The 27,515-nt window shown below is 37.6% G+C and overlaps 2 protein-coding genes across 3 annotated transcripts in view; one reads left to right on the top strand and one right to left on the bottom strand.

Moving 5' to 3' along the window:
- Positions 1-1,572, bottom strand: part of ctnnal1 (catenin (cadherin-associated protein), alpha-like 1) — a 62,115-nt gene extending 60,543 nt beyond the window's left edge. For both annotated transcript variants that reach the window (XM_028460987.1, XM_028460988.1), the window contains exon 1: positions 1,162-1,572. In XM_028460987.1, coding sequence (XP_028316788.1) covers positions 1,162-1,260 — 99 coding nt within the window. In that variant the 5' untranslated portion in view covers positions 1,261-1,572. The remainder of the gene's footprint in view (positions 1-1,161) is intronic.
- Positions 1,573-9,757: 8,185 nt separating this feature from the next.
- The window catches only part of elp2 (elongator acetyltransferase complex subunit 2), a 37,990-nt gene continuing 20,232 nt past the window's right edge, over positions 9,758-27,515 (top strand). Inside the window, exons 1-10 of the mRNA XM_028461812.1 lie at positions 9,758-9,910; positions 10,036-10,117; positions 11,792-11,856; positions 12,536-12,680; positions 14,625-14,702; positions 15,060-15,124; positions 15,202-15,268; positions 19,203-19,349; positions 20,819-20,914; positions 22,756-22,856. Of these exons, the coding sequence (XP_028317613.1) occupies positions 9,779-9,910; positions 10,036-10,117; positions 11,792-11,856; positions 12,536-12,680; positions 14,625-14,702; positions 15,060-15,124; positions 15,202-15,268; positions 19,203-19,349; positions 20,819-20,914; positions 22,756-22,856 (978 nt within the window). The 5' untranslated portion in view covers positions 9,758-9,778. The remainder of the gene's footprint in view (positions 9,911-10,035; positions 10,118-11,791; positions 11,857-12,535; positions 12,681-14,624; positions 14,703-15,059; positions 15,125-15,201; positions 15,269-19,202; positions 19,350-20,818; positions 20,915-22,755; positions 22,857-27,515) is intronic.

Below are 27,515 nucleotides of genomic sequence, written 5' to 3'. Positions count from 1 at the left end.
GCAGAGTTTACCCTCTACTACCGACTTTACCATCAATAGGAACTTGCGGACAACTTTGCAGAACTCAAAGTCACAAACAGATGTAGTGGAGAACAATGTTACTATTAGGCAACAATAAAACAAAATAATGTTTGTTAGTTTCTGGTTTGATGGTAGGTTCAACTTTGTTTACGTTCCTTCCTGTTTCTAGACTAGGGTGTACGCTTTCTTTCCAGCCTTAAAATAAGTTCAACTCACTCGACCCTGAACAGCGCAGTGTATAGAAAAGTGGTTCTCAAACCTTTTTTGGCTCAATCTCCAAGTACCCCCCTTTGTTCAACTACACCATTCATCCCAGAATTCTATGAAAAAACAACTATAGGGCATAGTGATGGAATAAATGAGTGATAACACACATTTGGAAGAATTTAATTTCGTAAATAAGTGAAATGAAACTATTTGGTGCCTCTTGAATTAATTTATTTCTATAGTTTTAATAATTTTTGGTCATCATGTCCCGCCTGGTGTTGGACCAAGACTGACCAATTGTATTTTCAGTTCATGCTCTAATCAAGATAATTTCCATGATCCTTATGATTGTCATTTTAACTAAAAATAAACATTATAAAACACCACATTTTTTAATGCTTTCATTTGTACATTTTACACTTTCTCTCTCTCAAGGACCCCCTGTAGTGCCATTGCATACCCCTGGGGTACACTTACCCCCATTTGAGAAACACTGGTATAGAAAATGAAAGGAACCCCTTTAAATGTCCTTTGCGTAGCTGGGTTAGAAATTCTCTCATCGCTGTTTTGACTGCAGTAAAGTGCAATTATGTAATTGCATTCACATCAAACATTAAATATTTGTCAGAAATAAACATTTGGGCAGTTGTATGTGAGCGTTCAAAGTTTGAATTACAGGAACATATTTTCCCTTTGCTGTGTGCATTCATCATGCTTATAAACCAGCTTTAAATCCTGGCTGATAGGAATAAATGTGTGATTGTGTAGTAATAACAGTGTCGCAACTGTAAACCCCAGCACGTGGGAAAGGCTTTAAACGCATCACGAGAATGAAACACACAAACAGGTAAACACAGCACAAGTTAGTCAGAGCATTGCGCTTCCAGAAAGTAGCAAACAGTGAGAAAAGAGACGTTGTCCGGTTGTACTCACCTGGGAAACTAAAGGAATAAGAGTCTGCTCCACAGAGCGAGTTTTGATTTCCAACCCGGAATCAAAGTTACTGTTGCTGCCGCTCGGAGATGAAGCCATTCCCGCCTGCGTGCCTCACAATACCCGGCACTAGAGTTCACCCACGGAGCGCTTTCTTTCCCACTGTTTGGAGCTGCGGTCCGGTGTAGCGGTGCCGGGGCTTCTCGCTCGGTTACACGGACTGTTACCGAGTGGCCGTTCACACACACACATACACACACGCTGCTTTAATCCACTCCTGCTCGGCGGTTGTGCCGCTGCTCCCGCTAATGTCCATGTAGTGGTAGTTTGCTCAACTACGGAGGGAAGCGGACTGCAGCACACCACCGCGGGTAACCACGCGCACACAAACACGCACTATCAGCAAGTGAGGCAGTGATTTCTGCACTGAGTAACTAACCACAACCACCGCATCTGTTACCATCACTATAAAGATACAGATTACCAATGGGAGAAAATAACTCATCTTTGAAATCCATAATTAGGACTTGAATTAAGTATTTCATTAATTAATTCACATTAACCCGACGATAGGGGACTTTGAGGGCCGATACTGATGTTGTTTTAAAAATAAGCCGATAACGATACATTAGCCAATAGCCGAAACTTAAATCGATAAATGAACGAAGTGTCTATTGATACATTTCGCACGTTGCTTCACTCAAGGATCCTTCCTTCCTCTAACGTGGGTTCGAATCCCACTTTTGTCATATATATTTTTTTCATTTTAACATATTTAACATGGCAAATTCCACCTTTAAGAATACATATACAAAAAAAACATTTAGGGTATTTAGTGGTACGAGGCTCCGCTGCTCCAGTGGCCTACGAAGCTTATCTCCAAAATGGCGTCTTCTGGGTTGATTACGTGGTTGATGACACGCCGTGAAAACCCTCTATTTCGGGTTAGGGCTAAAATAAAAGCTAAAAATAAATATGAGCTAAAATAAAACTGACTGAACTTTAAGTCACGTGGTGCACCTATCACTTCACCTAAACTGGCCAATGAGGGGTGCTCCGTATGACTTGACTGTCTATCTATTCATACGTTTCCAAATAAATGGCCACAGCCGTAAATGAAATAAGAGCATTGGCATGCAGATATATACTTTACGTCAGAGGTCACCAACACGGTGCTTGCGGGCCCCAGGTAGCCCTCATGGACCATATGAGGGGCCCTCAGAAGCTCTCCTCACCAATGAGCTCTATCTAAAATCTGATTTAATTTCCAGGATTCAAACTCACAAAGATAAACTCAGATGAGAAATGTAGTTAGTACTTAGTAAAGTTAAATATCGCTGCACGTGATAAAGTTTTAGTAATAAATTAACCATCTTTAAATGTTTATTTTCACTGAAACATTGTGACAAAGGTTTTTAAATGTTGCCGTTACGCCAAGTGGATTTCACAAATCCTCTATTTTTTTTCGATTAGTTAAAAGGTGTTTGTTTGTAGCTTGTAAAATATGGGGATTTTCTATGAAATGTAGAAAATGAAACAATTGAATGAATTAGGAGAAATAAAGTGTTGCATGTTGAAACTTAAACATTTCCGACCATTTTAAGATCCTACTAGCCCTAATTATTATCTTACTCTCTCATTAAAGTGACATAGTGACTATTGTGTTTTGTTCTCAATGTTTTTGATGTGTTTTTGTCACTTTTTCAATTAGGAGGTCAGAAAAATCCAAGTTCCAATTAGCCTGGAATGCAGCATAATTCACACACACACACGTCTTTGTAGTTCACAATACAATAGATGATAATTGGCCCAAGACAACAATACAAAATTATATTTTGTAAAGGGAAAAAAAAGACAAACAAATTGCATTTGGAAGAATAGATGTGCTTTTATTCCACTTTAACACTTTCAACTGAATTGCAATATGACATTTTTCAAAGAAAATTCCTTTCTGTGCTTCAACTTTGCTTGACACGTTTTCAAACATAATCACAGTTGAAAAGACAAGCTGACTTTGGACTGATTTAGCTGGGATGGAAAAATAAGGTATTTTCTTCTTAGTGAGGAGAAGCCGTGTCAATATTAAGGCCTAAACCAACACACTGGACCTCAAAGGGAGGAAAAAAACCATAACCAGACACTTAACACAATTAGTAGGAAGCAAGGTTTGAATCGTTTAAATTGAGCAACAAAACTTTTTTTTTTAGTTTTGTGTTGCTTCCTGTCCTAAATTGTGTCCTTAAATGTGTAATTGCAAACGTTTTTAAATCCTCAAGTGGCTCCACAAGCAATTTCTAAGTTTACAAGTGCAGCCACTATGACAAGTGGTAGATAACACTTCATACTACAAACATAGCAGATGGCAGAAAGCAGGTATGACTTAAGCACTTTGGCACTGCTATGGTTCTGTTAATAGATCTACTCGATCAACACCTTCAGTACCTGACTACACTCTGTCACTGCTAACACACTGAAGACGATCGCATCGGAGTGTGTTTGTATGGGCTTGTGTGTATTTTTGAAAACTTTCCTACCGGGGGATGAACAAATTAATATTACTACCGACGGTTCATAATGATCATTACAACATTGTTTTTCTCACCTTCATGAGCAGAAGCATATAAGCGTTCAAACACGCTAACAAACTCGCATACAATAAATCCTGTTAAATGCATGCACACACTTTGGCTGGTTTTATGTGTATAAGGTTGTGTCCCACTTGAATAGTACTGCCCCCTCCTAGATGTTATCTTCGCTGTTCTTTTGCTGCACTGAGACTCTTTCTCAACTGATTCAGTGATAACAAAACTTCACTCGGGCTACTTGCATTGTAGTACAACAGTTTATGTCATTGTAAATTATTCTGGTGGCAGGAAATAATCTCATGGGCAAGAAATAGGTCAGTGATTTTTCATGTCCTGTAAAAACATCCACCGTACTCCTATTGTCATTACTTGATTTTCACGGGTGCGACTTCCTTTTTGATAAATAGATGAAATACATTAATGAAAATATGACATTTTATTTAGCTAAAAACAAACCCTAAACTCCTCTTTAAACACTATTATGAAACATAAGCCTTTAACAAAATCAAACATAGGAAACATATGTCATATATACTGTAAATTCAACTCCTGTTACTTGTCAAACAATTGCTTTGTTGTGGAAAAAAAACCTATTAATTCCCCCAGGATAGTTCATAGATAGTTTAAAGAAATTGCTTCCACTTTTCCCTCTCAGACTAATATAGTACTTTATTTTTTTTTCATTGTCATTGCCACATTCAAAGCTGCCAAACTGTATTATTTTGCTAAATAGTATGTAATTTATTCTACAATATTCAATATATGCTTGTCAGCCTCTAATCCCTTGTATGCATATTAGATTTTGACAATTTGCCTGAAGGACCATGTATGCAGGAGGCCGCTTTTATGTATTCTCATCTGCACAGTCCAAGGGTATCACTCATTAATAAACTGTGCCTATGCCCGATGTGATTGTGTTGCTAAGAGCGTTTACTGTCTCACTATACTTTAGAAGTACTGACTTTTTTTTCTCCCTTTCTCTGGATCATTATTTCTGGTTGTTCAGCTCCTGCTTAGCCTGAAGAGATTAGGGTTTCATTTAAACACTGCACATCATAAAATTAGCACACTTGCCAAAATTTCTCTGTTGGAAATTAGATTTGAATTTGGTACTCACATTAAGCATTATGTTAGAAAGATTGATTATAGATATATTTTTTATTTCTCTTCCCTGTATTAAAAAACTGGATTACCTCCAGGAGAGAGTACCTTTGTTTAAAGATGTGCTTATTCTAACACAACTATGACCTTCCTTACGTGTAGTAAAGGATTCAAGTTAGTGATGCACGATATTACCGTCACAATATCAGTATCGGCAGATATTGGCTTTAAAAGTAAATACAGTAGTCCCTCGCAATATCGCGGTTCACATTTCGTGGCCTCTGTGTTCGCGGATTTTTTTACAGTGCAATTTTGGATGCATTTTTTTTACAGCGTATGAACGCGCATTGTGTTCTGTGTTCTGATTGACTAATGCTGCATTCACCCACCAGTTACACATCCAACTCGGTGAGTTTCGCTGCCTGCTGAAGCGGGGAGCTGCGCTCCTTTTTCTCCTCTCACAAACGTAAACCACCAGTGAAAAAAGCCGGTGTGATTAGCGGCTAATGCTATCCTAGCTCAGTGCTACAGAGAGAACTTTTACCTGCTACTACCACCTCCTCGCTGATTCTCCTCCACGTCAAATTTTTCTAATCTGGTCCCGGTTATAAAGGTTGTGTCATACAGCTCAGGGTGGTCACACACAGCTTCTACTCCATGGTTGAATGGTTGAACAGACCGATGTCCGTGTTGACATGACGTCATCATCAACAAAGACCGTGAATGCGTTCGGCATCAATGTCTGATCGCAAACAGTGTGAATCTGAAGTGCTGTATGTTAATTCCTTTCTGAGAAAAGTGTATAAAGTGTGTGGTGAGGGGTTTTACAGCCTTAAAACATATATAATAATTGTAAAAAATAAAGCTGATTTCACCTATTGCGGGTTATTTTTAGAACGTAACCCCCGCGATAAACGAGGGACTACTGTATCAGACATCGGTCATTCGGACGATATATCCATCCATCCGTTTCCTGACCTGCTTGCTACTTCTTTCAGGGTCGTGGGGGTCTGCTGGTGCCTATCTCCAGCTCTCAATGGGCATCAGGAAGGGGTACACCCTGGACAGGGTGCCAATCCATTGCAGAGAAACACACAGACGGACAGAAAGACAGACAGACACTCACATTCACTCCTACAGACTCCAATCAACCTAACAGCCATGTTTTTTGGATTGTGGGAGGAAGCTGGAGGACCCAGAGGAAACCTACACAACACGGGGAGAACATGCAAACTTAACCCCTGGGCTTGAAGTCAGGACCTTCGTGCGCCTTGGGCAATATGATTATAAATAAATAAAATAAAAAACAGGCTTGGCTTCCTTGATCAACTCATAGACAGTTTTAATTTTGCAGACTAAAAATTTCCATCGACTACATTTTTGAAATTGACAATAACAAGACTATAACTAATTAGAATTAAAAAAAAAAAAATAACATGACACATTTATGTTTGTTTGTGTGGAAAACATGCTTTTGTTAAGAAACTGTAGGACTTTATAACAAAATGGAAGTATTATTCCTGTTTTGTACACAAGGAATGAGTACTGATTTTACATTTGTCTCATGCCTGCTTTTGTACACAAAATAATTCCATATGTTAATTTCATGACTGAAACTAGATGAATTACTGTAGGTGTGGGGGACAAAATATCGGCATCGGTATCAGTTATTGGCCAAGTTAGTTGGCATAACCAATATTGGCCAAAAATCAAATATTGTGCATCCCTAATTGAAATATATCAATAATACTGTGTACATGCAATCTTTTAACATTTGCCTTTAGAAAAACTGTATGTACGAGCGTCGTAGAAATACATCTGCCTGAAAGGTTTATTGTAAGGAAGTTATGGCATTGACATGAGTAGGAGAGGCCTTTTTAAAGGATCAGAATCCAACCCTGAACTGTATGCATTGAATGGACTCTTTAAAATGTGTTAACTCACAGACCTGAGGAGTAAAGCCATTTGTAATCATTTTATTCATTGGCCTACTTTAAACATTTCTGTGCAACCTACTGTGGTTCATAGAAACTATTTCTTTATTATCTAATGTTGAAAACTGATTTTCTTTTCTGAAATGTTTTCAAACCTTTTTTTTAAAAAAAAAAAAAACTAGGTATATTAATGAGCTGGTGATGTGATGTGTCATTTTCAGCCTGTCTTCTTGCCATAAAAGCACCTCTGAGACGAGACTAAATTAATTGCATGTGAACAAGTGCCATCCAGGCACTCATCCTAGAATAGTTTTATTATGCCTCTGTCTCTGTTACATAAATATGAACAGCGTGCATGTAGCCATTATAACTTGGGTTTCCGTCCAACACCTGTTTGAAGGCTGCCTTACTTGTGCCTCTCTGCGAAGACGAAACATGTAAACACACCACATGATCCGCATAATCGGCCATTAGTTAAATTAGCTTCTGTGTGAGCAGCAACATTTTGTTGCAAGATGCTCCAGAAGCTTTTAACTCTTGACAGAAAACAAGGAGTGCTGAGCAGGTAAACACGGGAATCTGCTGGAGAATACAGTCATACTGAATAGTTATACAAATCAGGCTGCCTATAATTGGTCTGGGATTGTTGAGTGGGCAAGAGAATAAATATAAAACACAAACAACAACTTTTAGCATAAATATTGACAAAGTAACTACTGCACTGAGAACCTACTGAGACATTTTATTGCATAAAATACATTGTCTATTGGACTATGACCTACAGTACTTTGGACTGACTTCTCATTAGATATAACATAGTTCTTCCTTGATGATTCCACCATTGCTGGGTAAAAGACATGCTTGTACTGAAGAATGTGGATTACAATGGCTTTAGTTACTATGGTGCAAAGACATGTTAGCAAAACATCTCACAAGTGTAACCTTCAGTCCCAACTATCTAAAGTGAGTGTATTTCCTATTTCTGCCTTCAATTACCAGATATGCCTATCATCCGTAGTAACCCAGTGTGCTAGAGATGAAGAATAAACGCATCGTCAAATGAAAATGGAGATAATAGATCAACTTGTAAGTGAGACACAGCTGTTTGGAAGCATCCCAGCCGTTGCATATCTGCCACTCTTGGAAAAAGAGTGGAAATGAATGGATATCCTCTCAGAGGTTGTGTCATTCTGCCAAGTGTGCTTCAATTCTGTTTCACTGAGCCAAAGAGAAAAGGGGACACTAACAACAGCTAAAGCAAGGTAACCTATTTTACAGTCAATCAGTGTTGGTTACTGTCAAACTGTTTCTGTCCTGATTGCGAAAATATACATAGGTATCTTCAATCTGTCAGTGTGTCTGTCTGTCTGGTGATTATTCTGGTGGTTGATCCACTAGTTGATTTTTGTGTTTCTCCTACCCAGCAGAAAGCAGCAAACTCAACTCTCCTGACATCCAGTAATCGCATTACTGCTACTCCATTGCCAGAATTCAAGAAACTCTTAACTCCCTTGTTCATCTCTTTTTATGCACTGTTCGTTGCTTTAGATGGCTGAGCCGTCATCCAATCCCTACACCTCTCATCTTGATCTTTGGACCTATATCACTATCATCCTATAATGGATGTATTCCAACTTGCTTCTACTGGCTATATAATCTTCCACTGTGTACACCCTAACTTTTACAGTCCCTCGATCACGCTTCCTATACTATCTTTTAAGGTGATGGTGTAATCTGCAAACATCATTGTAAATAGGGCCTCCTGCTGAATGTCATCTGTCAACTTTTCCATTACATTCTGAACCAGAGGGAAATCAGATCCGATCCTCGATTTAATCCACCTTCTTCCCTAAACAAGATTGTGACCCCGATGGCACAGTTTCTTTGTAGGAAGTGTCTCCTAGTAAGTAATACGTAGCTATTAACAGGCAGTGGATCCGCACGAAAGATGGCATTGCAGGACCTTTTCTACATGGCCAAGTGGTCTAAGGCGCCTGACTCAAGGATTCTTCCTTCCGCTGCTGTGGGTTTGAATCCCACTTTTGACATATATATTTCATTTTAACATATTTAACACGGCAAATTCCACCTTTAAAAATACATAATCGAAAAAAATAAATAATTTAGGGTATTTCCTGGGTTAGGGTTAGGGATAGGACTAGGGTTGGGGTTAGGGCTAAAATAAAAGAGTTGGCGGGGTAGCTAAAAATAAATATGAGCTAAAATAAAATTGATGGAACTTTAAGTCACGTGGCGCACCTATCACGTGACCTAAACTGGACAATGGACAATAGACTGTCAGTCTATTCATACGTTTCCGTGTGGACTATCTGTATCCCTTTGTATTCACTGCAACTCTTCACATCACCATTACTAAGCTAAAGTTACTGTTGTAACGCCAAATTCATCAACGAAGTATAGTTTTGCTTCCCATGACATAGCACTTTTTCACTCTGCATCTCCTTACTTCTTCATAACATATTCCTGTCCCATTCCCCATCAAAGTATTACTAGTATTGCATTTATGCTGTGCAATCCCACTTTTTTATGGAAATTATTATGAGAAAAAAACAAAACAATGGCATTTATTTTTTGAATTTCAGAAGTTCATAGACTGAGTATACTCGATTACAATAACCAAAAATAATGGCTATTTTTTTTAAAAAAAGGGCAAAGTTATCAAAGAAACAACATAATAAATAAAATTAAATGAAGGATGCTAGTTTTTATGGTTGTTTTATGCCACCTGCTGGATTTTAATATATACTACAACTGAAATAAAGTAACTTTTGCCATAATTAAAAATATCGCAAAATTAGTTATGTTTCTTCTTTAAACCAAACAAGAATTTTCATGTTTTTATTTGCATACTTAAGAAAATTTAATTAGTTTTTTTTGTCATTCATGTTGAGTTAATCTTGTAAGAGTTTTTATTTCCGGCTGCGGCGGAAGTGCTTGACGTCGGCCGGAATTTGTAGCAACACCAAAACTTCCAAGATGGCGGCACCCGTGATAGAAACATGCCATGTAGCTTGTTGTGCAAACAGGACGCCAAATGTTGTTTGCTGGGGCCGTGGAGGAACACTTGCTTTCGGAACGTGTAACTCGGTGGCTTTGTACGACGTGGAGGTAACAGAGACTTGAATGTTTGCTTTAATTAAAGTGAGCCTGTTGGTTGTAGAAGGAGCTGTGTTGTAAAGTCTCTGGTTTTACGCTCACTGCCTTAGTTTAAGCTTGTTTTGGTCTGTTCACAGGAGAGAAAAGTAGTGTCTGTGCTGAACGGACACACAGGCAGGGTGAATGCTGTTCATTGGGTTCACAGAGAGGACCGCATCGGTGAGTGACACCTGATCCAGCTGTCAAACCGCTGTATGGTACATATTTCACTGTACAAACACGATTAATCTATTATTGTGTTTATAAGTTGTCAAAATGAATCCAGATATGATGATCTTCAAGTTGTATAGGCTCAGATCAATGAGGCGTAGAGCCAGAAATAAAAAAAGAGGTTCAATATTTGGGATAGTAACAAGAATCTTGTGTTAATAATATAATCTAACACTAAAAGTAGGCATAATAAGTGTGTTATCAGTTTAAATCAGGAGTACACAGTTTAACAAGAAATAGACACAACTTGAGCCTTAACATTTAACGTTTGTGTCAAAAATGGGCGGAGCTAACAAGTCAGACACCTTTTTTTTTGTTGCCATTTTTATTATTTAAGGACAGTGTGCACCAATATGAGCACATTACAAAGTATATAAACAAATAGTAGACACAGTGAAACATCAACTGAGTAAAGTGGAAATATCATGCGGTGCATATTAACATGTCTTTGTAATGTAAACAAGGCATTTGAATGCAATAGATTTTATGTTTCATAATCATGTATATTTATTAGTGTTTTAACACAATGATGTCCATTAGGGGTGGACACCTCTGGGTACCTCACGATATGCCTTAAAAAGCTCACAATAACGATTATCTCACGATGTGACAATACTGCAATTATCGATATATTGGTCAGAAATCAATCTACAATAATCTGACATAACAAGAGAAAAAAAAGATTAAATGAAAAAATACAATATTTATTTTATATCTCTGAAAGGCAATAAATTGAAAAAGTGTCCTATGAACAGTGACACTATTTTAGTGCAACATTTCTGTAAATAAGTGTCAACATATCAATGTAAATTAATAAGTATCTCCAATAGTGCTTTTTGTAAACAAAAAAATAGGGTCTTTCTTACCAGTGACACCATTATCGTGCAATATTCCAGTAAACAATATATTGGTTCCTTCAACAAACAGTGACAACATTTCTGTGAAGACCTACCTGCACATTTTAGTGAAAAAGCAGAAAAGGTTTTGAAAATAATAAAATAAATCTTAAATCCCCCCCCCAAAAAAATGGTTACTTAGCGCGAGCATATCGATAATCGACTGTGCGAAAAAATATTGTGATATATCAAAATACTGTCACACTCCTAATGTCCATCCAGTCTTCCAGCAAGTGTTTGTGAGTAATTGATAGTTTAGATAGACTGAGGCCCACAGAGCTACCTTAAATACTTAATACAAATATATTTTAAGTTAAGTTATGTTAAGTTATATGTGCAGTAATAAAATTTTAAGAAATCAAACAGTACACAAAGGTACAAGCTAACAGTTCGGGGATAGTAGTGCCCAGATTTTCTGTGCCTACTAAAACATAAGCCTTCAAAACGTTTTGATACTGGTCACCAATGACAAAACAATCCCCTTGGAATAGATAGTCTTACTCAGATTGTTATGGTTTGAGAAATCGATTAGAAAAATTTTTCAGATTTTACCGAATGGGAATAATTTTACAAGATGTGAATCATTCCCAGAAACTTTGTTTTTCTTTTTCTTCAATATTTAAAACTGTTTTAAATAATGAATTCTTGTAGGTGTATTGTAGCTGACCTCTGATTCTTTGACTGTGTATTGCACCACATAATGTTCTGATCATCGTCACACCCACAGAGAGTCATCTGGTCTCAGGGGCTTCAGACAATCTGCTCATTCTCTGGAAGGAGAATCATGGAACGGTAAGTCAACCTTAAAAACTGTAAAGACTCAGGCTTTCCCTTTGTTTTCAACCCATGATCTCTAAACAGGTGTGTGCTTATTATTACTACAGAGTTATGGTCCATGGCAATCCGTGTACCGATGTGCCAAAGTACGTGACCCGGAAGTGAAGCGTTACACATTCCGCGATATATTCAGCTCTGCAACACTTAGGTGTCTCTAAATTTTCCGAAATGTCCGTGAGGAGGTTCTGTGCCCAACACCAGCTAAAGCGAAAAGGACATGTTTTGGATGCACAGTTGGAAACAACGATCTTGTCATGCCGAACTACCGTTATCATAGCCGTTAGTGTCTGATGAGAGTACACTTCCGGGTCACGTACTTTGGCAAATCGGTAATGGAGAAAACGAATAAAGGTTTTCGTTTTTTGTTTTCTGTACCGAAGCAAAAGAGCTTGAATTTGAAAAACAAGGCGTTTTCTGTTTTTTCATTTTGGTTCTGGAAACAAATGTCAAATAATGAGTGTTTTTTTTTCATTTTTCATGTTTTTGTTACATAACGAAAAACGAATGAACGAATAATACACAGATTCATGGCTTCATACGCTAGATTTTACTTTACGTGATGTTGTTATTCATTGAGAATATGAGCTAAATATGTGACCGATTATTGATGAATGGTGAATAATGTTCTGTCCAGTTCATTAAGGCAGTGGAGTGTAAGGGACATACTGGTGCAGTGTGTGCTGTGGATGCCATTTACACAGAGGACTCTGTCATCCTTGTGGCTTCAGCAGCTTCAGACTCCACAGTCAGACTTTGGCTCTGCAGCAACGACAAAGACGGTGAGACACTGTAACTATGAACAAATGTGAACATTTTAGCAATCATATGCATACATTGGGTTCATGTAATTTAAATATGGCTTTTAAAAAAAAAACCCCAGAGTTTTCATTTGCTCTTTTTAAATTAAATTGTGCATTGGTTGTGCATCTGTTGGCCCGAGAAAGCAACTATAGGTGACAAAAAATTGACAAGAATATTTTTGTTGCCATGTTTTCATTTCATGATAAACATCATTCATTCATCCATCCATCGATATTCTGTACCCGCTTCTTTCTGCACTCAGGGTGGAAGGGTTCCCTATGGTGGACGTTTGTCAAACATTTTTATTTCTCATGTCACAGTTCATAACCCGCTGCCTTTTAATGTTTCATAGCAAATATAATAATTAATAATGCCACTAAGGTGCCTATTGTTCTGCTGCTGAAGGGCTTAGTGTTAAATAGCTGCTTTAATTTATCACATTTTTAATATTTATTGTCATTTTAAAGGTTAATCACATGCACACTGAATTAGGTTAAAAAGAGTGAGAGCGTGAATTGTTTATGCACTTATACAGAGGAATATGCAATGTTCAGAGATGAGGGCAAGAGGACTGGAGGGTCTGTGTTAAATTCCAGCAAAGCGTAAGCATAGCCACCATTAAGGGTCCCTGAGCAAGACCCTTAAAACAGCTGAGGACGATAACTAACATTTAGCGATGTAACGATTCACTCAACTCCCGATACGATTCGATTCACGATACCGCCATCACTTCTGGACGAGAAGTGCCCTCTGCTGTTTAAAAAAAGTACTGCGATTCAATTTTCAGAGCATCGATGTGAACCGTGATACCTATGAACCGATATTAACTGCCTTACGATTACATCCCTACTAACATTTCAATAAATAGAACAAAGTTCTTTAGAAAAACGGGATAATGTTGTGCATTGCATTGTGGGGTTGGGCATTCTGCAAAGATTGGCGTTAAAGTGGAAACATTTCTTTAAAATAAAGTGGTTTTTAATTTATTCTTAGCATGATTTGTTGTTTCTTTGCCAGACGATGAGGACAGTGATTCGCTTGATGTCATTTTTGTTCTGGTTTGTTTATGATGGTGATACGACGTCAGTCTGTGAGATGTTACATTTCAGCTATATTTGGATGTTTCCCTGGAAAGCCACTATATCAACATTCGCTATTATCGCTAATGTTTTGGCACATCTTTCAGTCTGAGAAAACATCAGAAATGTTTCTTTGGATGTGTTTTTTGGGGGTACACTGGCATCTGTAGTGGATGCAAACATTTTTGGATGAAATACAGGCACAGTTCAAAAAATGTTAGGGATAGTCCCCAGCAGCTTTAAACCAAAATTGCTCCCTGAAGTGCTCACAATGTTGTAGCAGCCCATTGCTACCCATTAGGGCAAACGGGTGAAATTCGTAGACAATAAATTAATTGTAAAATGATTAGTGATGTCTGTTATTATGATTATTATGAACCTTTCATAACTGATTTTTTTTTTGTATTTAAGTGTACATTTTAGGACAGAGGTTTTCCTGATGCATGATACCTCACTCTGAGACCTGAGGATGTACACCGTACCCTGCATTAGGAATCACTCTTTATGCTTCAGCTGCAGTTTCTTTTAGTAGTTGCCCAACAATAAAATTCCTCTAAATTGGTTTGTGTCATTTAACAAATGTCCAGCATTAAGACATTTTGTACCACAGATTTCCTCCCAACAATTCTTTTTTTAAAGACACGCAAAACAAAACAAAAAAAGAGCCTTTTTTGTGTCAGTCTGAAGCAGTTTGGTGACTATTATAGGAGCCAACAGAGGAAAAAATTGGAAATATGTCTTATCTTCTTCATGTTGATAATTGTCATGATCTATATTTGGCTCTTAATATCACTTTGGTGTTTCTGAAAGATTATTTTGTTCCCCCTCCTTTGTGTTGGGCAGCCGAGTGCCTCCATAGCTTATCGTTTGGCAGCGGTTTCATGATGGATGTCTCTCTGGTGCTGTTGCCTGGCAGCCGAGGTAAGCTTTAACTGTTCTTATGCAGACATCTTTGAGACGTGTGCCGCACACACATGAATGCATGGCCACATGCACACGTATGGCTATCTTCTCTTGTCATCTATCTCAGTTTACTGCCTGGCTTTAGTGCCTGTAACTAAATGTCACATTCACAACACGGCCCACCATTGAAGTGTCTCTTGTCATCTTGCTGTGCTGTTTTATATGCATTTTGCTTTGTTTGATGCCCACTGTTATCTTGCTTTTAAACCTGGCTCTGTAGATAGAATATAAAAGCTGCTGTAAATATAAATGTCCTATATGTGTCTGTGCATATTCATGGGATTGCGTGGTGAGTGAGAAGTCTGTTTTTCACAGTTCCCATTCTGGCCTGTGGGGGCGATGACTCCAAGGTGCATCTGTACGTGCAGAAAGGTACAGAGGTAAGTTTGCTCGTAATATAGAATTTTTATATGTTTTATTTGTCCAACTCTGACCTTTTTATGTTTCTCGGCAAAAGTTTCAGAAAGCAATGTCAATGCAAGGACATGAAGACTGGATTTGTGGTGTGACCTGGGCATCTGCAGGTGAGCACTACGGAGTACACAGGAAGTTATTCAGTGTTTTACACTTTTAAAAGGAATATACTGAAAAAAATAATAATACTGGGAAAAAAAAAAAAAAAAATTATTGTATTGAATATATTAAAAACAGTTATTTCTTAAAAAAGTTAAATTTTCTTAATTTTAATAATAAGGAATAACGATGCATACATACATGTATGTATAGTTAAAAATATGTTTTATTGTAAGGTAAATCATTATTAATATTAATGTCTTTAAGTCAACCATCATTAAGCAGAAATACTGTCTTTGCTTCTGGTGCACAGAATGAGCATTTGATGTTTTTCAGATGTAGTTTGTAGCTGTTAATCCCAGTTGAGATCTCAGATTGTAGTTTGTATTAAAAGGAAAGACAGAATATGATGTAAAACAATCCCGAAGTCTGAGTTCAGGGGTTCATTAAATTTTGAGCGGAAAGAAAGTAACTTTTTATGTAACTTGGTGATTGTGATTACATCTGACTGCGCTCTCTTTTAGCGTGCATTAGTTTTCTCTGGGTACATTGAATTTCCTCCACTGACTACATATATGAAAGGTTTATTTGAGCTTTGAAATTGACTATAGAAGTGAAACTTTCTCTCTCTTTGTTGGTCTTTAATTTACCAGTGGCACGTGCAGGGTGTGCAGTATGTGCAGTATGCGCTGTTATGAAGAGGAATAGAAGACATGTCCCGATACAACTTTTTCGATTCCGATACGATACCGATATTGCAGCCTTGATTATTGACCGATATCCGATATCAGAACGAATCATACATACTTTTATTACTTATTTTGTTGTGTGGAATATTAGAAAAGGCTTGATCAGGTGATGTTACTCAAACAGAGAACAATAGTCAGCAACAGTAGGTATGAAAAAAACGGACCCATTTATTATTAACCAATTGGTTACATACATTTTAACCTTCAACCTAATATCTACAGTATTCTACAATTGAATAAATATAATATATATCGGAGATTTTAGATGCAGTCCGATAAAATCCGATATTCATTTTCTGGCTGATATCGGACCGATATCAGATATCATTATCGGATCGGGACACCCCTAGTATAGATGGCCCCTAATCTTCCCATTATAGACCTTGTTGATCTGACACACAATCCTCTAAGCCCAGACAATTCAACAAAAGTGTTTCCTTACAGCATTTTGGTGAAAGTGTCTAAATCCAATCCATGGTATTCTAATGTTCTTAGCTTTTCCATTACTACAATGCTCTGACATTGCAGTAAAAAAACGACTCATGCCCTAAATCAGCCCTTTTCTAAGTAACAGTCACAGACCAAGTCCACACTCTGAGCTCCGAGGCAGCAAAGAGAGAGAGCAAAGTGTGTTTCAGTGGAGTTTTCCCACAGGGTTGTGGGATGCCTCTCTCTGCTGTGTCAGCAGTAAAATAAATGTTCTTTTGTTCTGGTCCGTTAAAGATCAACAGGTGCAATTTTTTTCAAGCAGTGCAGGAGATGAGACCATGATTTGTTTCATTTAAGCAATGAATGGATTTGTTTGTTTGCATAAACAGTATTTTTTATGCAGTAAATTAAAATTCCATTTTTAGGACTGAAGCTTTTTTTTTCCCTCAATAATGTTTTTCCAAACAATTTGTTTTGTTTAAAATTGTCTATTTATTTCTTTATAATATTTCAACCCTACTGATTGATTGTCTGATATAAAGACTTAGTTTAAAGAAGCGACGCAGTAAGAAATCTGGGAGAGCTAAGCCTTAAAACATTTCCTCTTTATTTGCTGCTTCTTGTTGTAATCTACTCATGCATATTGGAAAAAAAATAAAGATGAAATATTTAATGCCACCAATAGAAACTTCAGTGTTGTCTTTTAGGGTGTAAGTGAATCCCTTTTAGAAAACCAAATGAGTTTTTACCCACATAGACTGGGTTTACAGTATCTTAATGTTATTTCTAAGGGTGGGAAAAAATATTGATTCACAATATTTTTTTTTTTTCTGACAATATTAAAAATCTATATTTCTCTCCAGAATCGCTTTTTTTGATTGATTGATTGATTGATTGATTGATTAATTAATTAATTGAATTTTTTTCACAATATTTTTTTTAAATCATGTATGTGGTCATAGGGTCATGTTGTGCATGACTCAGATTTATAATATAATAATAATCAATTCTATGGAATCACAATACTCGCAATATAAATTGAATCGGCACCCAATCCGAACAAAAGCATATTGTCTCAGCCCTAGTTATGGCTAATCATGTTGGAAAGCTGAAATCCTTTCCTCCCATGGAAACTGTAAATGTTTGTTTTGTTCTCAAATCTATTCATTCCATCATTCCATCTTTCAGAGAGCTAGCTTAATCTAACTATTGATTATGATTTAATAATGGCTTTGATTCATGTAGCACTTCTTTCAAGGACACTCATAGCACATACAGAAACCATTATTCATTCACACCAGTCACTACATCAGTCATACTACAGGTGGTAATCTACAATTCAGCCACAGCTGCCCTGGGACATACTGTCCGAAGTATGGCTGCCATTTTGCGCATCACAAAGGCCGCCTAAAGTACTACTCATACTAAGTCTGATGTCAAAATGAGTATGTAGTGTGTTCACATTAGATAGTATGAAACGATTGAGTACGCAAGAAATACCAGGATGAATATTATATGGGGACTTTTTTAAAGTATGTACGGTGGGCACACTAGGCATACTCAACCGCCCCATGATGCATTGCAAGCAGAACAGAGTAAAAGTAAAATCATCCTGGGACAGGCTTCAAGCTAAATATCAAACGTCTCCTTTTCAAAACAAAAGCATCTCTTCTTGTCTTCCATTAGTTTTTAACACTTTTGTAAATAGGGCTCTTGTTTTGAAGTTAACCGGAAGTTTTGTCAGTAGCACAATGAAATGACGGCATGCAATGTGTTTCCATGAGTTTTATGGATCAAATGAGCACGTGTTGATATTCTACTTGGCCTCTTTCTCACTTAAAATGTTTTCAGAACTTTCAAAAATGGTGAATCAACAGAGATTTTTAGCCTCAGTGTGCTTCAGGTTTTTGTCATTGTAGGTTCCAAATGCATCTTGGGAAATTTGGAAGTATACTTCGGTGGGAACGGTCATCATCCTAACCGTACTATAGTATATAGTAGATAGTACATACTCATTGAGTTTTCAGTGCATTGTACAGAGTATGCCTTTTTGAACACAGCCTAAGTGCGTACAGAAACCATTATTCATTCACACAAGTCACACCGGTGATGGTAAGCTACATCGTAGCCACAGCTGCCCTGGGGCAGTCTGACAGAAGCGTGGCTGCCATTTCGCGCCTACGGCCCCTCTGACCACCACCAACATTCATGCACAATTCATACCCATTTGCCCAAGGACACGACAATGACTTGACTAGAGGGGGGTTCGAACCTTCGGTTGCTTTGTTTTCTAATTCCAGTGGCTCTTACATGATTTCTTTTAGGAAAATATATCATGAATGAAGCAGGAAACCACACGCACGAGTGTCGTATAAAGTTAGTCCTGATGTACAATAAAAACTTTGAAAGATTATACACAGTAACGATTAGCACAAGTGCAAATTAAACCTTGTGTTGATGTGAATGTGTAAATTAGCAACACTCTGCTCTGTTCGTGTGTTTAGTCATATTGGGTGATAAAACGTCAGCGATGCAGTGTTTACTGTGTGAAAAGGCTGAAAAAAAATGAAGCTGTTAATGTTGATTAATAAATGTCAAAGTCAGAGGTGTAACAACAGTTTTTGTGGACCAGACGCAAAAACTGCCACCATATTTCATATTTTTCACACCTTTGGCTTTCACCATAAAAGAGTGAACCATACAATGGTTAGAAGGTTGTACAGCAGGGTAAATGGATAAAAAAAAGTTTCCTCTCCTTTTCATCCAGGCGAGGAGCTGCTGTTAGCCAGCTGTTCACAAGACTCCCTCATCAGAGTATGGAGGTTGCGTGCCAAGTCTACCACAGGTGGCCACACCGAAGATGACGACAACATCATCAAAATGAAAGAGAGCTTTTTTCAGTTGAAAGAAACCGGTGAGAAAGTTACCAAGGCATCAGTTTGAACAGGATGCTAATACATACCTGTCAAGTTTTGGATTTGAAAATAAGGGAAATTTTCTGGCGCTCATTACGAGCCGTCCCACCCACCCAACCAAGCTTTAGTATCCCTTATATTTTAAGATAGGTGTACAAGAAATATAATATAGCCACTTGTCAATCACTTATTAAATACAAATATGTGATTAGAATCTGGTAGGTTGACCTTTATTAACAGTGAAATGCTGTCAACATTCCTACTAGGGCTGGTTGATATGGACCAAAACTCATATCTCAATATATTTTCTCAAAATGGTGATAAACGATATAAATCTAGAAAATTTTATCAAATAAAGTCTGACCAGAAAGACAATTCTGGGTTAAATTTGCTGATGCAAAATGCCACACAGGCTCATTTATTAACAAACAGCTAATCAATCTGTGCACTCAGAAATCCATTTAACTGAGCTTTACATGTTGTTCTGAGAAGTAAAAGCAGCGACTCCTAAAACTAGTATTTTGATACATAATAAGCTATAATATATATATATATATGAAATATTATAGTTTTCTATATCGCCAAAATAGAAAACTCGATACATCTTGAATCTCGATATATCTCCCAGCCCTAATCCCTAAATTATAAAACAGCCTAAATAAAAACATAAATGGGTATATGAAGCACGTGTTTATTTAATATACTTACAGTTCATATACAAGTCAACACGTTGCATATTTACTGTTAATTTCACATTGCTCGTCTTTAAGTTAGACATTAACATTTTATTTTATTACATATTTTCTTATAATTTCTCATGCTCACTCATGTGGTTCTCTGGTATTCACTAATGACTTATTAGACATATTAATTACAAACTTTGCATTCTTTAACACTTTTTTAAAGCAGTGTATATTTGTGGAGCTTGTGATTGGCTGATTTTTCATGGTGATTTACGTGGTTCCTTCCGCTGTGGGAGACGTTAAAATCTCAGTTATTAATCTAACAGAACGTGTAACTGTGGCCCATCCTGCTGCTCTTTAGGAATGTAAACTGTCTCATTTTACAACATATTTACACCAGTTCTTTGTTTTTTTCACTGGAACGTCTTCATTCATCATCTCTTTTCTGAGTTGTTTCCGGGTTTTTTTTGCCACTATCTGCACTAATCTTGCGAGAACTGCCACTCAGGCCATTTCAGATGGCAGTTCTCGCGAGGCTAGTGACGGCATTCAGTTTAGTAAGGCATCTTTTAATTATTATTACATTAAAATATGGGATATTTATGGGAAAATACTAATACAGGACTGTTGTGGGAAAGAGGGGTAAAATACGGGAGTTTCCCGGCCAAAACGGGATACTTGACAGGTATGCCGACTGATTTATTGGTAACAGAAATCAGTCTGGTGGCCAGTTTTTCTTGAATGCCTTCTTATATTGGTTTCCATTTGGTTTTTTTACATTACAGAGGGGGCCTGTGCATACGCCGTCGCTCTTGAAACGGTCCTGGCAGGTCATGAGAACCGGGTTTATGGTGTCCACTGGCAGCCCCCTCAATTCAAAGGTATTTGTTTTCCTAAACAGGACATGGATCAGCCATTAATTGAGGTAATATCCAGGATAGTCCAATGTTTTTTAAACTGGGCAGTGTCTCTCATGACATAATTTTTCTCAGAATCTGAGGAAGTGACTTCAACTAATGGGAGAGGGATTGTGTATGACAGGAACAATGGTGAAGGAATAGTGTAAGAAGTTATTGGCCTAATTGGATCTCCAGGGAAAATAATAATGGAAGAGATAAATCTTATCTTTAAACTGCATGGCTTAGAAGCCTTTAACGCCACACATGTACCAGCTTTTACAATTGTCTCCCATTTAAAGCTGCTACTGCTGCTGGTTAAACTGCAGTAATTACATTTTCTAAACTGTGAAGTCTTTTGATGTCATCACACTCACTATCACTTGATGTATAAAAACAATACATTTTTATTGTACTACAAGTTGACACATCCTCATCACTTTCTAATGACAGTCTGAGATAGTCTTAGTTTGGTCTCTTCTTTCTTCTTATGTGAAGCTACAGAATGACTTGAATCCTAAAATTGAAATCATACCTAATTCATGAAGAAGGGTTAAGATTGAAAATGAGTGGGGAAAAGTACTTGTTTTTTTCGACATACAACGTACTGTAGGTAATATATAGTTGTTCTTATTTGTTTTTCCATTAATTGCTTTCTATTCTCTTTGATAAGTGAGTGGAATAGTTTCCTGTTTTTCCACGTTCCACAAAATAAATCTATCAATTAAACTTCAACTACCATTATACTCTGACTTCTGATATTAATGAGACCATGAATAGATTAAAGCTGCTGTAAACAAAAACATTTTATCCGATAAATCCATAGCGTAGGCCTCAAAGATAAAAAGAAAAAAAAAGAAAAGAAATGAAGATCATTTCCTGAAAAAAAAAAAAAAAAACTGTAAAAAGGTTGACATCGACACTCAAAAGTTTGTTTTGATCTCCACAGGAAACACTCTCTTATTAACATTTTTGGAAAAGTTGCACGCATTGCATTGTGGGTTGTGTAGTTTTTACTTCATTCTTACCGTGATTTCATGTGTTTCTTCGCTAAACAAGGACAGTGATTCACTTAACATGATTTTTCTTTCTTGTTTTTTCCTGGTATTCCCCGTGATATCACCTTACTCCGTGAGACATTCAGGCAAAGCAAGACGGGTTAAAATCTTTCTATGTAGACCTGAAAAATAATCATCCGCCATTGTCCTGCCTCAACTTTCGATCTGTGAAAACACTGTCAAAGTGACTCTCCAACACATTTCCAGAGTTTTTTTTTGGCAAACACAAGAAGTTACAATTGGAATGAAATAAAAGCACTTCTAGGCGCATCCTTCTACAGGACTCCATATCCCACAATGCAATGCGCTAAACTTTTTCGACAACCGATAAGAGTGTTTACAATGCAGATCAAAACAAACTTTTGAGTGTCAATTTCAACCTTTTACATCTTTTTTTTTCAAGCAAATGATCTTTGATTTATTGATCTATAAAGCATACACTATGTCTATATGATAAGAATTGTGTCTCCAGCAGGTTTATGTCATGAGATAATAAACATTTATATAAATAAGCAGTTGAACTGATGTCCACATTTAAGAAGTTTTTCAGTGTATGAATAATGTTAAAATGGCGCATTACTGTTATAATCACCAGTGTGGTAACATACACCTTACATATACATTTGGCCTGAAAGGAGAACCATAACCCACAATCATATACCGAGCCGAGTCAGCCTATGGGCATTAGCCCTGTGTGTTGCAGCAACCATTGATTGGAGTTTTTTTTAGTCCAGTATCAATGTTATTAATCTTTGTCTCCCCCTACAGGTGGTGAGATGCAGCAGCCTCTCAGACTGCTGTCAGCCTCTATGGACAAAACCATGATCATCTGGGCCCCTGAGGAGGGATCTGGAGTCTGGGTAGAGCAGGTCAGTGTTGAGTTAACTACATATAGAAGCTCTAAGAGCACCAGGCTGAATTATGTGTGTGTGTGAGCTGTCACTCCCTAAGTCATCACTTGGCTTCAGTTCCAACACACTCACACAAACTCGCCCCCCTGGTTCTGCAGTGTTTCTGCCAGCTTTGTTTTTTCTTCTTTTTTTAATTACTTTTGGCATGAACTGAAGCCTCAGTGCCCCCTCAGTATCCCCACTCCTGCTGTCACTGCCCCCGTGTCAGTTTCCATCCTCCATGACACTCATGTGTCAAGAATAGAAGTGATAGACAGTGGGGAAGAGCTGCTGGCTGCACCATTGTGACTTTAGACAAGCCATTTTTTCTTTCCCCATTTTCCCTTCTCTCACTCACACTGAACCCCATTTTTTATGGCCCTTTCCTCCAACATGCCTGACAGGAGATGGAGGGTCACAGGGATAATGTGTGACAGCCTCTGTTCTACCGCTTCTGTTTTTTTCCACAATCATAAGTATTTTCCTTTCACTCCTCATGCCCACCTCCCATAATTTTTTGTTTTCTACCACGTGCCTCAGTTTTTCTGTCTCTGCTGTTCTCATATTTTCTCTGCCCTGCTTTCTTTTCTCTCCCCTGCACCTTGTTTCTTTGCAGCTGCTATTGTGCCAAAACGGGGCTAAATTTAACACAAGCCTAGATTGGAAAAAAAAAAAGAAGAGAAGACGCTCCTTTGCCCATCTGACATGCAGCCTAAATTAAAAAACAAACAACACACAGATGACATATTCCCAGGTGGTTTAAGGCTTCCTTAGATATTTACCTTCCAGATAAACAGGATTACTTTTTCATCTTAGAATTTACACACAAAAGCACTCAACCCACTTGTGGGGTGGCACAGAATTGTCTCCCCTCACCATGACAGTCACCAGGAGACTGAACACACTTGTGGGAACGAGTCCACACTCCATCAGTTACATTTTTCACCTTTGATCTCGTAATTCACAGCTATGGCGACCAACAACAAAGGACCAGAAAATGGGAAAATAGTGTGAAAGTCTTGCGCGACCGTCCTCTGACAAAGGCAGGATGATTAGGACCTGAAGCCAGCACTGATGTCATATTGCTCTGATTAGATGAATGCAGCTCAGTGGAAAAAGAAAAGCAGCGGTAGGCGTCAATGTTCTCTCCACAGTTCAGATTTTTTCCGTTTGCCCCACCTGGAATAACCTCTTTCATTCACTGGGAAAGTGCATAGCATATGAGTCTCCTCTCTTTCTCTCTTCTTCTATTTCTTTTGGAGAGCCAAACCCTTTGAACTGACATGTTCTCTGTCTACAAAGGAAGCTTAACCTCTGAAGTTCTCACTCACACAATCAAATTCATGCTCAAACACACAGGAGAATAAAAGCTCTGCGATCCAGTCTGTATTTATGTTTGCTTCTCATTTGTTTGGTGTTTGACAGATTGGTGCATTGGCCGTTTAAGGGTTTAAAAAGCTTTTCCTTGTGAGGAGGATGTTTTTTTAAGAAAAATTACCTTCAGCACAGAGAACCATCAGCCATGTGTGTTCTAATGAGGTGATTTTTACAAAGATGTGCTCCACTTCTTCACGCTGATTATAGTAATTGGTAGGATTTAACAAAGAACAGGGCTAACAGTGGGGTGGTCAGGGCCCACCGCTGAGTAAAGCACATCTCGCTAATGAGACGCACTAGTAATCAACACCACTGACTGACCGCAGATGGTTACCATGAGGTTGGTTGGGATTGCCAGTCGGTCTGAGAAATTAGAAATGAGATCTTGTACTTAAATCAACTTTGGCAAATAAATGAAAATTGCCATTGTTGGGGTTTTTTTTAGGTCTGTTTTCTTATTTTTTCAGTTTTCTAATAAACTGACAAACGTCACCCATTGGAGGGTGAGGGTTTGTCTGGGTAAATGTTACACTTTTTTGATTGAATCAGATTCAGTGGAAAAAAGTCAATCAATAATTCATATAAAACAAGTGTTTACCTTTAATGGTAACGACAGAACACAGACAATCTACAGACAAATTACTGAACAGAATTTGCTTTGTAGAACAAAGTGGCGATGTGCTGGGATTTAGATGGATAAACGAAAATGTAAAAAAAAAAATAAAGGCGTGAAATAAATCTTCCTATCTAATTTCGAATTTCAAAATTAAGACCCAAAAATATGTTTTAGTTGTATAAAGCAAAGTTTATATTTTACTTTGTTAAAAAAAAACAATGTTGATACAGAAAGAAGCAATGTTTGTTGACTATATTGGCTCTGTATTAAAGGTGTATTTTAAAAGCTGAATTTTGATTAGTCAGCAACCCCATTGCAAAGTGGAACATCAATTATAGTTGTTTTTTTCCTTCCATTTTCCTTTTGTTTACGCTGTTAATCATAAACCGTAGACCATAAAATATTCCTTATAGACGTGTTTTAATGTGATCAAAATATCAGAGGTCACAGAGGTGTGACTTACTAAATAAACATCCTCTTTTTTAATGATTATATCCTCAAAACAGCTGAACCTGTTATAATACATTTGTGTCTAGTGTAGATTTTAATGGCCAATAAACCTAGTTTACATTAAGGTGACCTGTGTCACCAGAGACATTTTTGGCCCCAGAGGGAAACGAGGAGAAAGTGAAGGCTTCATGGGGTTTTTTTTTTTATCAATCATGCACACACTGATTCAATGCTTGTCAGTGTTTTCTTCCCACTATCCCCAGGAATGATGTGACCCCTCCTGTTTTTTTCTGTCATTGTTCCATTCCTTTACAAACGACCACAATACCCAGCGAAACGGCATGCCGTGCATCTGTAAAATTTCTCCACTCACAAACATGACAGACGATGGCTTTTTGCCACTGTGAGTTTTTACATGATTTGGGGCTGCATTGTGTGTGCAGAATCATAAAATCAATCTGCTTAATGTTGCGTCTCGATCACTCTCAATTGCACTGTCTATGTCCCTTTTTTTCTGCCCTCTCTCTCTCTCTCTCTTTCTCTGCGTGGATGGCTGGAAGATCAAGCCATTTAAAGGCAAGGCGCGCCTTTATTGCGGTCATTAGTTCCGCTGTTTTCCAGCCTGCATACAGGCAATATTTTGAAGGTCATTGACGATAAGCACAAGTGGCTGAGAGGAATATATGATTGGTAGCCTCACTTTTCTGCCATATGCATGAAAACAACATAAGGATACAGTATAGGCGTTTAGTCCGCTATTTGAAGATTGATGAAACATAGCAGAATATATCCTGATACTGCAGTGGTAGTAGCAGGGCATTCACCAGGGCTTAGCTTGGCTGCTTTCCATAGGAAGAGATTTCTCATTTGAGCTAAGTTTCACCATCAGGACGTCTGGGCTCACTATAGCTTTCTCGTGTGTGTGTGTGTGTGTGTGTGTGTGTGTGATGTGTGTGTGTGGTGTGTCTGTGGTGTGTCTGTGGTGTGTCTGTGGTGTGTGTGATTAGATAACATGCTCCCTTAATAGCCCAGACACACTGCCCTGTAGTAGTATGTGTTATGATTAGTGTCTTATTGCTTTAATAGAATTTAATTCCTATTAGGTATGCATTTTAATGTCTGTAAAAGAGTCTGTCTATGGTCAAATCTTCTCACACCTCATAGTATATAATACAAACTGTGCACTTTACAAAGCTTTGCACAAAAAGACCAGTGGGAAATATTCTAACAATAACATCTCTGAACTACATATGTCAGCAGGATAGCAAACCTGTCGTTTCCTAACTTTTATTCATACAAAAAAATGCAGCATAAAGTGCTTTGCATAGTAAAAAAAAAAAAAAAAAAAAAAAAAAAAGCACAAATGATGTAAGTTTTTTAAAAATTCCAAAAGACACATTATTTCAAAAAATAGCCACACACTAATGCACCCCACAGTCCACTAAAACTGTATTGAATCCACAGTCCACTAAACATGTACCCAATGAATGCAGCAGAAAACGAGTTTGATATTGTGTTACTTTTAATGATAAGCTGTGGCAGAGCAGGCAGGGGGGAAAAATAGCCATGCTAGACGGGCCCTCCAGGACCCTAAAACAACCTCCAACATTGGAGTGAAAAAATAACAGTATTATAAAATACAAAGATAGGAATAACTAAAAAACCATTGCCCAAAGGTCTCAATTGCTTCCAGAAAATGTAGACATACTAATATTGTTGAAAAAGAACATGTCCATATCTTAAACCTGGGCTGTGTAGACTGTTCTGGTTTATGTGTTGAATAACTTATTTTGCAAAGTTCATACACAGAGAGGAATATTTTTTAGAAGAATGACATGATTCGTTTTTTTTTTTTTAGACAGCAAATAGAAAGCATTGTATTGCTACCGCAAGCCTATTATCATTTATCGTATCATATTGTGAACTCTGTCAATCATCCCATTCCTATTATCACTACATAAAACCTATTCATAAGAAAAAGTAGTATTGTAAAGGTAGCAGATTATTACTAAAGACAGAAATGTAAATATGTGAATATTTCAGGTTTGTCTGAAGCATTTTTGCTCTCAGTACTTATTTATATTCCATGTTTCAGAACATAAAAACTTCCTTTATTTCTACTTGTGAGTTTATTCTTTTTTCTTCTTAGGTTTTTAACTTTTGAAAAAGCTTTCTGAAACCCTCACGTTGAGTTC

This window comes from Gouania willdenowi, chromosome 11 (genome assembly GCF_900634775.1).
Source record: "Gouania willdenowi chromosome 11, fGouWil2.1, whole genome shotgun sequence".
Lineage (NCBI taxonomy): Eukaryota > Metazoa > Chordata > Actinopteri > Blenniiformes > Gobiesocidae > Gouania > Gouania willdenowi.
Note: the sequence above shows the minus strand (reverse complement) of the source record. Positions and strands in the feature narration are given on the sequence as shown.